Genomic DNA, 17,953 nt, shown 5'->3' with positions numbered 1-17,953 from the left:
GTTTGAAAGACTCATATTTAACAGAATAAGCAGCACCATTTTACAGCACATTCCCATGGATCAGGCAGGCTTCAGACCAGGTCGCAGCTGTTGTGATCAAGTTTTGGCACTTACAACATTCATAGAAATGGGGTTCCAAAGAAAACTGAAAACATCTGTTGCTTTTGTTGATCTCACAGCTGCTTTTGATACCGTGTGGAGGGAAGGTATGGTCTATAAACTTCTCCGGGTCATACCATGCATGAAGATAGCAAGACTTATTAACAATATGTTGAGTGATAGGAGGCTTCAGGTTATCATCGGGAATAATGTGAGCAAGGAGAGGAAGCTTAAAAATGGTTTGCCTCAAGGTTCAGTCCTATCACCACTCCTGTTCAGCTTATATATATATATCTGATCTTCCTGAAGTTACATCACGGAAATTCTGCTATGCTGATGATATAGCATTAGCTGTGCAACACAAAGAACTGGAGAGAAATGAAGAGATTTTAACAAGGGATTTGTCCATTTTGGAAACTTACTTCAGGAACTGGAGACTTAAGCCCAACACCAATAAAACGGAGGTGTCTTGTTTCAATTTAAACAATCACTTAGCAAATACTACATTGAATGTAAGTTTCTGTGGCAGGATACTTCACCACAACTGGAACCCAAAATATCTTGGGAGTAATCTTGGATCGAACACTATCCTACAAGCAACATCTGCTGGGCTCTGCACAGAAACTGAAAACACGTAACAACATCATTCATAAGCTTTGTGGAACTACCTGGGGTTCTTCGGCAAGCGTTTTACGGTCTTCAGCTTTAGGCTTGGTATATTCAAGTGCTGAGTACTGTGCTCCAGTATGGATGAACAGTCATCACACAAAACTCATTGATACTGAATTGAATTCCACTATGCACATAATAACTGGCACAATTCGATCTACACCACATTGGCTCCCGCTTCTATCTGGAATAATGCCATCTGATTTACGCAGATCCACTGCTCTTATCAAGGAATTCAATAAAATCTTAAGGAACCCCGATCTACCCGTACACGAAGATCTACGAACTATCAACCAAAACAGATTACGTTCACGCCATCCAACTTTACATAACGCCTCAGACATGGTTGCTAGAAGCTACAACCCAACTACAGAATGGAAAAGACGGTGGGAAGCAGCAACGGAGACGCACCTGCACAGTATGTTCTCGAATGCCAAACTTCCAAGTGGATTCCAACTACCACGTAAAACATGGTCTGCTCGGAACAGAATAAGAACAGGCCATGGCAGATGCAGAGACATGCTGTTTAAATGGAACAAGTTGCCAACACCCGCGTGTGACTGTGGAGCTGCACGACAAACCATACATCATATTGTCAGAGAGTGTGAAACGCGGGCATACACAGGCAGCAAAGTGGATTTCCTGATGGCAACTCCAGAAGCAATACAGTGGATCAGTGATCTTGACATTCAGTTGTAGGGAGCCTTTTCTTGTTCATTGTTTTCTTGTTATGTAAATATGTGTACAATTTATATCTAAACTCAACTTGATTGTATGGGCCATACACTAAATAAATAAATAAATATTGATAATAGTCATACAGAAGGCCAGTTGACTTAATACCTTCCCGTCTGTGCATTCGTCAATGTTTCCTATTAACAACACATAAGTTATTACGAAAGTTCTGCCATCTGTTGAGTATATTTAGAGGCTGGGGAAGGTCAGAGAATCAAAGAGTATATAGCACAGACAGGCAGTAATCAAGCACGGCTGCATGCAATCACATTACTAAGGATTAAAATCACTTATATACCAGAATATTAATGAAACTGTTAGCCGCTTAGCAACCTGCTAAGTACAGAACGTATTGCGGGTTAGGGTTAGCCTTAGCCTGCAATTGTTGGAGTGATCATTTAATAAACTGATTTTTTTTTAATGATCACTCAAAGTTGGCTGAACTTGGAGAGCTATGAATGTCCCATGATTCACCGGCAGGTAATTCCAGAGAGAATAAAACAAAAATGTAGCAAATCGGTCCACTAGAATGGACGGATGGATTTGCCAAAGCTGTTTTTTTGTAAACTCTTTTAATATATAGACTGACAAGGTGGAATTGTATATTCAAGTGTTTTTCAGTGATGGATATATTTAAGTCAATACGGACCATTAACAAACCAAAATGGTTAATAAATTCCCTTGTTTACTGACGGGATTTCAAAGCCCCACCTTTTAAAAATAACTGAAGAAATTGTACGTTACTTGGTATAACCGTCCAATGGCATCCAGATCAGTTATAGAGCCATTGAAGGTTATGTTAAAGAAGAGGTGAACGAAAATTACATGGAAATATACGTCCAACTGGATCTGTTAGCCGAGATAACTCGCTCATTTGAATAAGAAATTGGATGGATACAGAATAAGGACGGCGATTCATAACCTCAGAACCCCGTGGTAATCGGATACTTACATTCAAAAAACATCATTTAATGTATAGGCGAAAACCAGTAAGTGAAGTTTACATTCCAGCGGTAGGATAAAGCAAGTCTAATATGGGACATTCAGGTCCAGCAATGACATATGCGGCAGAGGCCATGATTTGAACGATGCAAGTTCAGTGATCAAGAAGGCGCCGATGAGACAATCGATTGTATACGTCATGAAGATATGAGTAAATGGTGAAGTGTTCCTTTGCATAACTCCCTAATTAGAAGGGTGACATTATCATAGAGTACATTCCTCAAATGTCAAAAACATATGGAAAAGAAATTATAAACTAACGATCTTGTCAGAAATTATAAAATCCAAACCAATATTGTTAATGTAATAATTTTAATGGGATTTTGTTTCATGAAAAATGCAGTGGCAGCTCGTGGCTGTAAAGTATGGTGAAGAGCTATTATCCGTTCGGTTTCGAGCGACAGATTTAGGAACTTCTTTCTTTCTTTCTTTCTTTCTTAATCTGCTTACCCTATAGGGTTGGTTTTTCCCTCGGACTTAGCGAGGGATTCCACCTCTACCTCCTCAAGGACAGTGTCCTGGAGCTTCAGACTCTGGGTCGGGGGATACAACTGGGGAGGATGACCAGTACCTCGCTCAGGCGGCCTCACCTGCTATGCTGAACAGGGGCCTTGGTGGGGGATTGGAAGTTTGGAAGGGATAGACAAGGAAGAGGGAAGGAAGCGGCCGTGGCCTTAAGTTAGGTTGCATCCCAGCATTTGCCTGGAAGAGAAGTGGCAAACCACGGAAAACCACTTCCAGGATGGCTGAGGTGGGCTCGTACCACTTTTCAAATTTCGTGGCAGAGCCGAGAATCGAACCCGGGCTTCCAGGGTGGCAGCTAATCACACTAACCACTACACCACAGAGGAGGACAAGATTTAGGAACTACGCGTTGTTTTTGGTTGTTTTGTACTCGTACCTCATACCTGTGACTGGCGGAGGGTCCAGCACGTGACCACGATTTATTGAATTTAATGTTTCGTCATGACCACGAAAAGCTAGTTCTTGCTTACTTAAATAGAGCACTGCATCAATTACCAACTGAAGGAAAAGCCTATTTAAATGTACATTTTCCTGTACAATTACAATATACAGTCTGGCATTTTCCTTCAGGACATCAGAGATCGTATTTTGGTTTGTTTCCAATGTCTTGAAATCTAGCTGCCGTATTTTGTGTTCTGCAGAGTCTGAGTGCTTATGTAAAGAACGTGTTATGTTCAAAAGGGCTGAAGATCCTTCTTTATTCCAAACGTTATTTTTATTGATAAAAGGCAAGCAGGCCCAACAAAACAACTTCTGCAGAGCTGGAGAGGAGCACAACCATGGAAATTCCTTAAACCACGATTGTTTGAAACTAAGATTGTAAGATTTACCGGAATGTTTCACTTCATTTGTAGCACAAATTTGCAGTGATTCAGTAGGGCGATCAAAACGTAGAACTTCATTCTGATCTTCGTTTCTCCAACGTGAAAATTTATTTATTTATTTATTTATTTATTTAATTTATTTATTTATTTACTGACTTTAGCAGTGGCGAAGTTAGGGCTCGTGGCCCTCTCTTACACTTAACCACATAATTGATCTACAGATAATATAAAAGAAATGTAGGCCTACTATTCTATCATAAAATCAAAGATAAGCTAAAAATTACAGATTTGGACAACATATAATGAAGAAAGAAAGCAGAGTTCAACAAATAAAATAGAATAAAATTCGGAGCGTATAGATAATGAGAAAGAGACAAAGTCATAATGAAAAAGTAAGATACAAACTGAAAAAATAAGCAATACATAAAGAGAACACAATAAGTAATAAAGTAAATGGAAATATAAGTATGGCAATAAAAGTGATCTATGTACATGAGTAAGAAGCTAAATATTATGTACATTACACTATAATAATGGTGTTTAATAATAATGGTGTTTATAATAAAATGCACACTATGTCATAAACAGGATACATATTTAAATAAAACAGCACAACACTACGAATAAACCACGATGCGTAAGTACTCGTACTTCGCACAGGATGACGCAGGGAAGACGAAACATTCCGCTCTTCCGACAACTTCACTAACACATTCCGCTATGTGGAAAGTACGCGGGCGACGTCACGGTTGTCATGGCAACTGCCAAGGCCAAGCGCTAGGAGGGAGCACTTGGGAGGTAGAGGCAGCTGCGGAATCTCTCGTCTTCACTCAGTCTCACGCGCCGTACTGTGGCCGACAGCCGGCGCTTTCGTGAGTTCCCCTGGTTCTCATAAGGTGATGAGGTGCTCCAAACGCCGTACAATAAAACATTTTCTTTCCGTAAAACCAACAAATGTCATAAGAAAAATAAATTTAAGTAATTCATTATGGTAAAAATAAGTGGTGAAGTGGCACTTCACCTACTTCACCTGAAAAGCCGCCCCTGGAACAATGTATTGTAAAAATTGAGAATGAAGGTCGAGAAAGAACTGGTTAACACGTATTAAGACAGAGCTAGTTGGAAGTGTGATTTTGAAATTATATTCAAGAGAAATATTGGGAGGATAGTAGTAATAAAAAAATAAGATCCAATATTCATTATCAGAAACAAGGTGAGTGTTTTAGGTTAATATTGAGATACTGTATGACACATCTATCATTGTACTAATTCTGCCTATACAAGTTTCAGGTCCAAATGCTCATGATGGTTGAAGATTGTCTCTGTAATGTCATGATCAGATCTAACATGACAGCTTCAGCGGGATTAGTGTCCTGACAGGCCCGGGTCGATGATAAAATGAATACCAAAATAGAGACCAACGAAATGGAGGGACAGAGAACATCATGAAGCCATCAACGATTAGTATCCAAGATATTGTCTTTCTTTATTCTATCATGTAGAACGCATAGCAGTAGAGCAGATTTCTCTTTTATTTGTCATGAGGTGACATAATTAAGACAACTTGAGTAACCTAATGTGATCGTCGCAAACATTCAGTGATATCCGTAATTGCGCCTAAGTTTAATAAGGAGATATTGGAGTTATTTGTCCTGTGCAATGTTCAACTTGTAGAATACGCATTTTGTCATAAATTATCCCAGGATTTCTTTGTAACTGTCATGAATATAGGAAATGTTTTCTTCATAATTAAAATGATATGATGATCTTGTGAGGTGATGTGATTTTAATGTCCGTTTTAAGGTCTTCTTATGTGATAATTTTTCACATACGTGTGCGTTGTGCAGATGCGTTTCATCAGATTAATACCATGATGATTATGACATGTTTTGTGATGAAGAAACTGTTCTTCGGATAAAGATGCCTGTGTATTTCTTTGGGATAGATAATTATGAATAGGCATGGTGCGCATGAAGGTATTGTGAATTATAAATGATAGGATCGTCGATAAAGTGTTTATATGGTAAAAATGAGGTTGCTGTGATATATTTGTTGAAAATAGGTATTACGAGAGTGTAATATAGTCTTTGAGATTTTCAATGAATTTAAGGTTGAGAATGATTTATTAAAGTGTTCATCATGCGAAGTCAATTGACCCCAGAGATGGACAAGCAGTAAGGTTTGATGTTAATGTTTTCATGTAATTTTTCTGGAAGATTATAAGTATTGAGACGTGTGCAGTCATCAAAATATTAATTTATGGCACGACACGATGCGAATATTAAACATTTGAACGGATAATCACTGATAGGAAACCTTCGACAATGAATAACGTTGATATGGATGTGGTGAGGCATCATACTTAAGCAAAGTTGTCACCTGAAGCAGTGCATGAATTGTATTCATTTGAGTAGTTGCTTTATAGTATGGGTTTTTCTTAAGTAATGGTAGATCTTCACAATTTTCAGGAGGATAGTTCCAGCGAAGCCAGATGCTGTTGAATCATTTCCAGATCATCTTATTTATTTATGATTGTATCAGCAAGACATTGTACATTTTAGGTGTGGTGGATAAGAGTTTCCAAGAGATGCTCTTCCTGTTTGACTGAATTTATTATTAAATCTAGTTGCATGTCTTTGAATGATACATGATCACTTGTGTAAGAGATAGCAGCGTTGGACATAGGTTATTAGGAAACTAAAGTTGATAGGTAATTAGTTCATTTATGCCAGAAACGATAATAATGATGGAATACAGAAGGATGAAATCTTGGATCAGTGAGTGGTAAAGACGAGTGAAATGACTGACTTTTTCTCATTTTAATTCTATGATTGGCGGACAATTAATGATAACATAATAATTTTATGGATTGTGATACTAAGCCTTCAGCAAGTTCCATGTTTGATTTTATTACAAGTTAATTTTGAATTTAAATTAATTTTTACCAACGTGTGATTATGTGATAGTATCAACCAACAAAGCATTCAATCTCGATTTTATTTTCATATTTTCCAGTCATGTTGTGATGTAAGATTATTGTTATTTCACTCTACTTACTTTGATTAATTAAATTTGAAAAATCCTTCCAAGAAACTAACATTCTCGATATCTTAATTTATTAAATTAGGAATTATCTTAGCCTTATACAATTAATTGAACAATCCCTTGCTATAACAATAAGAGCCTAACGTTAAGTAGATAATGAGATCTAACCGGTGCTCGTCGAATGTCCATGCCACAACTGGAGACTCGTGTATCTCCGCTGACTCCACCCGAGGCGTATTCACATTATCTTCGAACCCCTAACTGAATCGACCCACGGACGGTTAGATTGGAAACCTGACAGGACTCCTCAGTCCTCTTTAGAAATAGTTTCAGAATCTAGTGAGAAATGGCAGCAGCAATCACGAAAGATATATAGCGGCTATTGGTTGATATGCGTGGTAAGCCATTATGGTGAATGTTGGAGCACCAAAAAGAAAATTTTAATTGTTATAGTATTTCTATGGCTCAAATGGTAAGCTAATATTTTCCCCCTACCCCTAAATGAATGCCTAAAATGACAAATTCTTCTGCATGAACATATTCATTAGGTAAAATTGTGGAATTTTGGTGTTATAAAATACTGGGGACTTCACAGTCCAGTCACGTAATGGAGATAACACAGAGTGGTTGAAGTTACGTTTGGAAGTTGCTAACTGCATTAGTACCCATGGGTTATTGGACAGTCTATTGATGGTAAATAGCATCAGTGATAACTGCAAATTATTATTTATCTTTATTTCAGAGGTGGATGTCACCCGGCGGCTCCGGGTTCGATTCCCGGCTAGGTCAGGGTTTTTTAATTATGGCGACGATGGGACAGGAAATGACTAGGAGTGGGAAAGGTGCAGCCCCAGCATTCGCCTAGTGTGAAAATGGGAAACCACGCGAAACCACCTTCAGGGCTGTAGACAGTGGGGTTCGTACCCACTATCTCCCGGATGCAAGCTCACAGCTGCATACCCTTAACCGCTTGGCCAACTCGCCCTGAATTTAGTAGCGATAGTGAAAGCCATGGAGCTGGACACTAGAATCAGATTAATTTTAGGTCTACTCCTTTTTAAGGCTTATAATTCCTTTTTGGCTACTATTATGGTGTGAAGTAGTTTACATTATTCATATGCACCTTGAAAATATATCCTTTAATCCTGTCGGGACTTTCAAGTCCCAAGTTACATTTTGACCCAAATTACTAATATTTTGCATAATTATGGTTTTATACATGTTTTTATATCTAACTTACTTACTTATCATATGGCTTTTAGTGCCAGGAGTGTCCAAGGACATGTTCAGCTTGCATGGTGCAGGTCTTTCTACTTGACGCCAATGGACAACACGCAAGGCTGAATGCGGGATGATGATGATGATAATGAGGTAGGGAGATGTTGAAACCCGGTGTTGGCATGTAGCCTACTCCTGTCAAATAACACCAAGGGGTCGCTCAAAGCTTTACGTCACCATCTGATGGACGAATCACCATCAACAGCGTCATATGCCCTCACTCCACATGAACACTGCGGAAAGGTAGGGACTTGAATCTAGGCTTTTGGCATGCAATCTAATTATTATAAATTATATACTACCACCTCTCCTACCCTGCCAGCCAATACAGTATTCTGATGGTGAAATTTTTTGACCAACGGGACTCAAACACACTAATGACAATGTTGGACCATTATAGACTTAAGGCCTTAACAATCATGGCCACCAGACAGGCTTGTATATCTACATATCAGTAAAATGTATTAGATTTTTGTTTTAAAAAAATTGAAATTAATAATTCAGTAAACAAAAGATTACGGTTTGCCTGTCGTAAAAGTATGGAATTAAAGGAAAAATATAGTAGACCTAGACTACATATAAAACTGCTGCAACCTGTCCTGATATCCTGATTATTATTATTATTATTATTATTATTATTATTATTTGGTGCTACAAAGGTGATAATCTGATACACACCTACTTAGAATCATGCAATACAAACCAGTGCTGACTTATTCACAGGTGAAAAGAAAAGAGTCTACACCAATGAGACATCACACAGTGGGTTACAGGTATTAATACAGCCCGGGGGCCACTACATTTTTAATGTTATAAGTGAGTGGAAATTAATGCAATCTTACTTGGAGAGCGTCTGAGAGGAGAGATGTGTTCATTGCGATGTCCAGGAACCCACCAACCCGCCCCAAGAAGTACATTTACTTTTATAACCTAATTAAGATTATAACAGGCCATATGCATTTCTGAAGTAGCTACTTGTATTCCTATTGGCCAATGTAAAGTAGCACGTGATCTCCTTCCCGTGAAAGAAGTTAATCGTAATGCGTTACCAACCGCAGCACAATAAAAGCGCAAGTGGCCGCGCTCACGAAACTAGAAGCCTAGGGCCACTTCGCGGCTTCTAACCGTCCAGACCAATGGTCTTGTCCACGGCAAGAATCCTAACTATCCAGACCAATGGTCTTGTCCGCGGCAAGAATCCTAACCGTCCAGACCAATCGTCTTTCCTCACGAAACTAGAGGCCTAACGCCGCTTCGCGGCTTCTAACCGTCCAGACCAATGGTCTTGTCCACGGCAAGAATCCTAACTATCCAGACCAATGGTCTTGTCCACGGCAAGAATCCTAACCGTCCAGACCAATCGTCTTTCCTCACGAAACTAGGGGCCTAACGCCGCTTCGCGGCTTCTAACCGTCCAGACCAATGGTCTTGTCCACGGCAAGAATCCTAACTATCCAGACCAATGGTCTTGTCCACGGCAAGAATCCTAACCGTCCAGACCAATTGTCTTCCGTTCAGAGGCAAGAATCTAATAATCACCACCACCAGCTAGCGAAGCAAGCATAGTTCCTAAGTACAGAGGTTGGCAGCACGAGCACTGCTAGAAAACATCCTTTCCGAGTAGGCCGCAAGCGAGGAAACAAACGACAGTCGCTACGCGTGAGTGGCCCCCGGGCTGGACTAATGATCTGCAGAGTTCTAGAACAAGATAATTTGTTAAATTGCATTCACTGAATATCAGAGGTATCTGTATGACAATTGACTATGTACAAGTTCTTAACAGGCACCAAAAAATTGACTATATACATTAGAAGAAGAAAAATTGTATATATACAAACTTCAAATTAAAAAGGTGGGCAACGTTGCTCAACGTCCATAGCTTCAAACTTAAAGTACCCTACATGTGTCCTCTGGGTGGTGCTAATAAAGCAATAACAACAATCAGATGCCACCGTACTGCCCTACAGGGCCTCACGGTTATGACAATTGGGAAATCAACTTAAATGTGTATGAATGTATTACCTTATAAAAGGATGGAAAAATGGCACTAATGAGATGACACTATTAACTGTCATCCAGAATATACCAGGAAGCAAATTATCCATAAAATTGCCTATAGTGAACAAAATGCTACCTCCTATCCCAAAATCCATGACTTAGAATCAGGTAATAGTGGAATGACCGACGATTTTGAACACAATGCATACAGACTGACTCAGAATTTAAATCATTCTAGCCCTAAAATAGCATAATCAAAATAGAGTAGGCTGATGACCATGATACTTGAGCCCTTGAAACAACAGCAATTGTCATCAATATTGGGTCATCCTTCCGACCTTTATCAATGACAGAGGATAACAGAAATCGACCATGGCAGGTAAACTAGAGGAAAGTCAACCTTGATTCTAAAATTAGCGACCACCAATCATGCCCCACCAAGTAAAACCCAACTCTTAACGAGTTATATTATGAAGAGGGCACACCTTTGTACAAAGACAGAATTTGTAACACACAATACTGAATTACAAAGGCTACCATACCGTTTACTTCATGCCCTCACAATATAAATAAGAAACAAATCTATGCTTGCTGAAAGCAGTCATAAATCTAACTCAGCATGGATTGCAAATATCTACATTATTATTGTTTCACACGATTAACTACATATGACAATATTCTTACCACGTTCATAAATTGCCTTTTCCTTAGCCTACAAGAAGTGGACATATGTAAGTCGAGAAAATTAAATTTTAATTTTACCACAGAGATATACTATGCAATATTAATTTACATATTACATTTTAAAAAGAAAATAGGTAGATGAATACTATGATTCATCTCATGGAAAATACGGGATTTTCTATGCCCTTTCCAGACAGTGCAAGTCGTTATAATTGTGTAGGGTAATGAGTGTAAAATAGCAATAATGTTTTCATGCAGTGAAAATAAAATGAATAACCACCTACTGAAGTCATTAGGAATGGAATTTGACGTTCAGCTATTTACTGCTAATAAACTGTACATAAAGTACAGTATAAGTAACAAACTGCTCACACATTCTAATGGCTCATTGAATAAAACAAAATGGTCCAAAATATTGGCTGTTCAGCCCTTCCTAGTACTTTCAGCGTATAGGTTATGGTTACCTTTATAACATGGCATTTTGAGATAGTCGAGTCCTACTGTACACAAACAAAGTAACACACGTAGAGACTGTAAATATTAGCCAAACGCGGTACAATAATAGAAATATTCCACAAAATGCAGCAATACTTTTCAGCAATTACAACACATTTTTCAAACTGGAAACTCTGAAGTCAGCACCTCCGCTTGCTAGATCCCCATTAGTAGCACCTGCACAACACAAAGAGCAAATTCACAGCCTTCTTTACCCTGCCGAAAATAGAGTAAGGCCGTTGCCAGTGGCTGAACAAAATGAGCTTGAAAGACAGTCTTTCAACGAGGATTCCAAATGCATGAATCAATGGGTCATGTAAGAGAATCTTCTTGATCTACCGCTTTTCCCACACTGCTGGGAACTGTGTCAGTTTTATAGCCGGATACCCTTCCAGACACTAATCAATCAATCAATACTGATCTGCATTTCGGCCAGTCGCCCAGGTGGCAGATTCCATATCTGTTGCATTCCTAGCCTTTTCCGAAATGATTTCAAAGAAATTGGAAATTTATTGAACATCTCCCTTGGTAAGTTATTCCAATCCCTAACTCCCCTTCCTATAAATGAATATTTGCCCCAGTTTGTACTCTTGAATTCCAACTTTATCTTCATATTGTGATCTTTCCTACTTTTATAAACTCCATTCAAATTTATTCGTCTACTAATGTCAATCCACGCCATCTCTCCGCTGACAGCTCGGAACATACCACTTAGTCGAGCAGCTCTTCTTCTTTCTCACAATTCTTCCCAACCCAAACATTGCAATATTTTTGTAACACTACTCTTTTGTCGGAAATCACTCAGAACAAATCGAGCTGCTTTTCTTTATATTTTTTCCAATTCTTGAATCAGGTAATCCTGGTGAGGGTCCCATACACTGGAACCATATTCTAGTTGGGGTCTTACCAGAGACTTATATGCACTCTCCTTTACATCCTTACTACAACCCCTAAACACCCTCATAACCATGTGCAGAGATCGGTACCCTTTATTTACAATCCCATTTATGTGATTACCCCAGTGAAGATCTTTCCTTATATTAACACCTAGATACTTACAATGATCCCCAAAAGGAACTTTCACCCCATCAACGCAGTAATTAAAACTGAGAGGACTTTTCCTATTTGTGAAACTCACAACCTGACTTTTAGCCCCGTTTATCAACATACCATTGCCTGCTGTCCATCTTACAACATTTTCGAGGTCACGTTGTAGTTGCTCACAATCTTGTAACTTATTTATCACTCTATAGAGAATAACATCATCCGCAAAAAACCTTACCTCCGATTCCACTCCTTTACTCATATCATTTATATATATAAGAAAACATAAAGGTCCGATAACACTGCCCTGAGGAACTCCTCTCTCAACTATTACAGGGTCAGACAAAGCTTCACCTACTCTAACTCTCTGAGATCTATTTTCTAGAAATATAGCAACCCATTCAGTCACTCTTTTGTCTAGTCCAAGTGCACTCATTTTTGCCAGTAGTCTCCCATGATCCACCCTATCAAATGCTTTAGACATGTCAATCGCGATACAGTCCATTTGACCTCCAGAATCCAAGATATCTGCTATATCTTGCTGGAATCCTACAAGTTGAGCTTCAGTGGAATAACCTTTCCTAAAACCGAATTGCCTTCTATCGAACCAGTTATTAATTTCACAAACATGTCTAATATAATCAGAAAGAATGCCTTCCCAAAGCTTACATACAACGCATGTCAAACTTACTGGCCTGTAATTTTCAGCTTTATGTCTATCACCCTTTCCTTTATACACAGGGGCTACTATAGCAACTCTCCATTCATCTGGTATAGCTCCTTCGACTAAACAATAATCAAATAAGTACTTCAGATATGGTACTATATCCCAACCCATTGTCTTTAGTATATCCCCAGAAATCTGATCAATTCCAGCCGCTTTTCTAGTTTTCAACTTTTGTATCTTATTGTAAATGTCATTGTTATCATATGTAAATTGTATTATTTCTTTGGCCTTAGTCTCTTCCTCTATCTCGATATTATCCTTGTAACCAACAATCTTTACATACTGCTGACTGAATACTTCTGCCTTTTGAAGATCCTCACATACACACTCCCCTTGTTCATTAATTATTCCTGGAATGTCCTTCTTGGAACCGGTTTCTGCCTTAAAATACCTATATATACCCTTCCATTTTTCAGTAAAATTTCTATGACTATCAATTATGCTTGCCATCATGTTATCCTTAGCTGCCTTCTTTGCTAGATTCAATTTTCTAGTAAGTTCCTTCAATTTCTCCTCTATTTCTAACTCTATTTCTTTCCAGTCTGCACCTCCTTCTTACTCTCTTTATTTCTCTATTATAATAAGGTGGGTCTTTACCATTCCTTACCACCCTTAAAGGTACAAACCTCTTTTCGCATTCCTCAACAATTTCGTTAAACCCATCCCAAAGTCTGTTTACATTTTTATTTACCGTTTTCCACCGATCATAGTTACTTTTTAGAAACTGCCTCATACCTGCTTTATCAGCCATATGGTACTGCCTAACAGTCCTACTTTTAAGACCTTCCTTTCTATCACATTTATTTTTAACTACCACAATTATGAACGAATAATTTTATTTTCTCTATATTTTCGAGAGGTATAACATCCAACTGCTATTGCATGATGCCATTCGGAAGAACACGTGGAAGATTACGCATATTGCTGATTGTAATGCTATTTTGGAAATACGGAGCGTGGTCCAGATCTAGAACACTACAAAATATCATATTGCTACAGAGAGCTTGTTGCTGTAATCAAATACAGTAGAGACAATACGCGACACACAGCGAGATATCGAGGGACAGCTATTAGAGCCCTCTCTCTAGCGGATGGACCTGAGAACTATTGATTCTTTCATAAGAGCACGCGTACTTGTTTTTGGTGATATTTATGCGTTTTCAGTGAGTTGACATAATTAAGAATAGCGTGTGTCATACCTTGATATCTCCTCTCAATATGAGGGGAAAGGGTATGTGCTGTATTTGGCTGCAGTAACTATGAAGTAGAGAAGAATGCGCGGTCTTTCTTTCGTTTCCATCGTGACAAGAAAATGTTAGTAATATTGTGTTTGCATATATATTCTTCCAGTGAAAAAGAGATTATTATAGTACTTCATAATCTTCTGACCTGCTCGACCCATATTTTAACTGGCTTAAAATATAATACGCATGTATTATTGATAAGTGCAGCAGTTAACCATCAATACCGAAGTGTTGTAGTAGGTGTGATCAGTGGGTTCGATTTAATTCAGGAAAATACATATGCATATGAGTGTGGCTGGTTGTTTTCCAAGTTACCCCACTTGGAATGCTGAAATGCGTTGTCAAGCACTGAAGAAAATATGGGTGAATTAAGAAATGTACATATTTTGTTGAAACAATATGGTGATGCAAATTCGCTTTACCCTAATGTAACGACATTATGGCACGTATTGCACATAGAGAAAGTTTGGATGTTTCTGAGGCTAAATGTATAGATTTTCTTTCTGTTAGTAGGCTTCAACTTAAAAGTAAAATTGTCCAGCTCTTAAATGTAAATGATTTCATGTTTGTGGGTTACTGTAGTCGCGTCCTAGTTCGTGAACCATGGGCAACGGCTGAGTGGCCTAGTAAGTGGTCCTGAGAGTCGGGATACCAGTTGCTATGGAATGGGAGTGGGCATCTCGGACATATTCTGAGTCGTGGTCCTCCTTGTGCTCAGGCGGCTAGGACTATACAATCCACCGGTGGTCCATAACCCGTTAGAGGAGAGATCCTCACTTGGACTATGTGCAAGTAGGGCAGCATCCTGCTTCATGAATCGACCGAGCTCAGAACATTTTAAGCAAGCCTCGGACCTATGGGAGTAACGGAGTCCCACTCCCATTTGACAGGCGAGGGACTCCTTGGAAACAACTTGGCGAACGAAATGGAATTTGATGGGGAGCTATCAATATTAATGGGGCTTATGGAAGAAAGAAAGTAGAACTGGCTGAGTCAGCAAAGAGGATGCATCCGGATGTGCTAGGAGTAAGTGATATTCGGGTAAGGGGAGATAACGAGGAAGAGATAGGAGATTATAAAGTGTACTTGACGGGTGTTAGAAAGGGAAGGGCAGAGTCTGGGGTAGGGCTCTTTATCAGAAATACCATTGCACGGAACATAGTTTCTGTTAGGCACATAATGAGCGAATGGTGTGGGCAGATTTGTCAGTTGGAGGAATTAGGACAAGAATTGTGTCCGTGTATTCACCATGTGAGGTTGCATATGAGGATGAAGTTGACAAGTTTTATGAAGCATTGAGTGACATCGTGGTCAGGGTCAACGGCAAGGATAGAATAGTGCTAATGGGCGATTTCAATGCGAAAGTTGAGAATAGAAATGAAGGATTCAAAAGGGTGATTGGTAAATGTGAGGAAGATATGGAAGCTAATGGGAGTGGGAAGCGTTTGCTGGACTTCTGTGCTAGTATGGGTTTAGCTGTTACGAATACATTCTTCAAGCATAAGGCTATTCACCGCTACACATGGGAGGCCTGGGGTACCAGATCCATAATAGACTATATCTTAACAGACTTTGAATTCAGCAAATCTGTTAAGAATGTACAAGTTTTCCGGGAATTTTTCGATGATACAGACCATTATCTGATCTGCAGTGAAGTAAGTATCTCTAGGTCTAGCGTAGAGAAAGTGAAATCTGTCTGCAAACGAATAAGGGTAAAAAATCTCCAGGACGAGAACATTAGACAGAAGTACATGGATATGATTAGTGATAAGTTTCAAATAGTAGACAGTAAGCAGGTTCAGGATATAAAAAGTGAATGGGTGGCATACAGGGATGCTGTAGTAGAAACATCAAGGGAATGCCTAGGAACAACTGTGTGTAAAGATGGGAAAAGGCGAACATCTTGGTGGAATGATGAAGTGAGTGCAGCTTGTAAACGTAAAGAGAAGGCTTATCAGAAATGGCTCCAAACAAGGGCCGAGGCAGACAGGGATTTGTACGTAGCTGAAAGAAACAGAGCGAAACAAATAGTTGTTGAATCCAAAAAGAAGTCATGGGAATATTTTGGTAATAACCCAGAAAGTCTAGGTCAAGCAGCAGGGATACCTTTCTGGACAGTAATAAAGAATCTTAGGAAGGGAGGAAAAACGGAAATGTACAGTGTTTTGAGTAATTCAGGTGAACTCATAATAGATCCCAGGGAATCACTGGAGAGGTGGAGGGAATATTTTGAAGATCTTCTCAATGTAAAAGGAAATCCTCCTAGTGGTGTCGCGAACAGCCAAGCTCATGGGGAGGAAGAAAATGATGTTGGTGAAATTATGCTTGAAAAAGTGGAAAGGATAGTAAATAAACTCCATTGTCAAAAAAGCAGCAGGAATAGATGAAATTAAACCTGAAATGGTGAAGTATAGTGGGAAGGCAGGGATGAAATGGCTTCATAGAGTAGTAAGATTAGAATGGAATGTTGGTAAGGTACCTTCAGATTGGACAAAATCAGTAATTGCACCTATCTATAAGCAAGGGAACAGGAAGGATTGCAACAACTATCGAGGTATCTCATTGATTAGTATACCAGGCAAAGTATTCAGTGGCATCTTGGAATGGAGGGTGCGATCAATCGTTGAGAGGATGATGGATGAAAACCAGTGTGGTTTGAGACCACAGAGAGGCTGTCAGGATCAGATTTCAGTATGCGCCAGGTAATTGAAGAATGCTACGAGAGGAATAGGCAGTTGTGTTTTTGTTTCGTATATCTAGAGAAAGCATGACAGGATACCGAGGGAAACGATGTTCGCCATACTGGGTTTGGGAATGCACTTCGAAACGATAAAACACGGGTACAATTCCACAATAATCGAACACATTTATTTTAATACACATATAAACATGGAAGCCATCTTGCGAACAACAAAAAAGATCCCAAACTAGAATTTGAAGTGTGTTTCTTTGCTTATTTCAAAGCTCTCGAAAACAAATCTCAGGAGTAACAAGAATCAAAGAGGTTACACTAACTGATCTCACACAACATCCTCCCAAGTCAAATGAATGTTAACATGAATTGACTTACATCCTTTATGCACAAATTGCCACTTTCATAAAATAGTCCTGAAACAATTACAAAATGATAAAATTAAATAATATAAACACAAATAAATATGTTAATTGACACATATCACAAATTAACTTTTCTGGCTTGTGAATCAATCGTCCTAGACGAGTTATTTTCACTGTCTGCTTTGAAACTTGAGGACCATCTTCAGGAGGAGTAGAAGAGTCACATGCTCTGGCCTCGTGATTATCCTTTATATTTTCCTCACTTGGAACAAAGTCTTTCCTTAGGTGGTTTCGGATTTCCTGGGTATCCTCAGGTGGTTGAAACTCGAGTTCTAGTGGGTATATTCTTTGAACTGGCCTTATAAGCTCGCCTGAAGCAGTGACGAACGAACTACTCTAACATTGCCATCCTTTCCCTTAACAAGCTCGACAACTCGTCCCAATGGCCAATCTATTCTTCTAGTGTCATCATTGCCAACCAAAACAATTTCTCCCAGTTTGAGATCATGTGGCTTATCCTTGCTGGC

General features: G+C 39.0%; 1 protein-coding gene across 1 annotated transcript in view; it reads right to left on the bottom strand.

Moving 5' to 3' along the window:
• Positions 1–11,546, bottom strand: part of Usp14 (ubiquitin specific protease 14) — a 123,382-nt gene extending 111,836 nt beyond the window's left edge. The window contains exon 1 of the mRNA XM_067147073.2: positions 11,324–11,546. Coding sequence (XP_067003174.1) covers positions 11,324–11,339 — 16 coding nt within the window. The 5' untranslated portion in view covers positions 11,340–11,546. The remainder of the gene's footprint in view (positions 1–11,323) is intronic.
• Positions 11,547–17,953: the final 6,407 nt, after the last annotated feature.

Source organism: Anabrus simplex, chromosome 5 (assembly GCF_040414725.1).
Source record: "Anabrus simplex isolate iqAnaSimp1 chromosome 5, ASM4041472v1, whole genome shotgun sequence".
NCBI lineage: Eukaryota > Metazoa > Arthropoda > Insecta > Orthoptera > Tettigoniidae > Anabrus > Anabrus simplex.
Note: the sequence above shows the minus strand (reverse complement) of the source record. Positions and strands in the feature narration are given on the sequence as shown.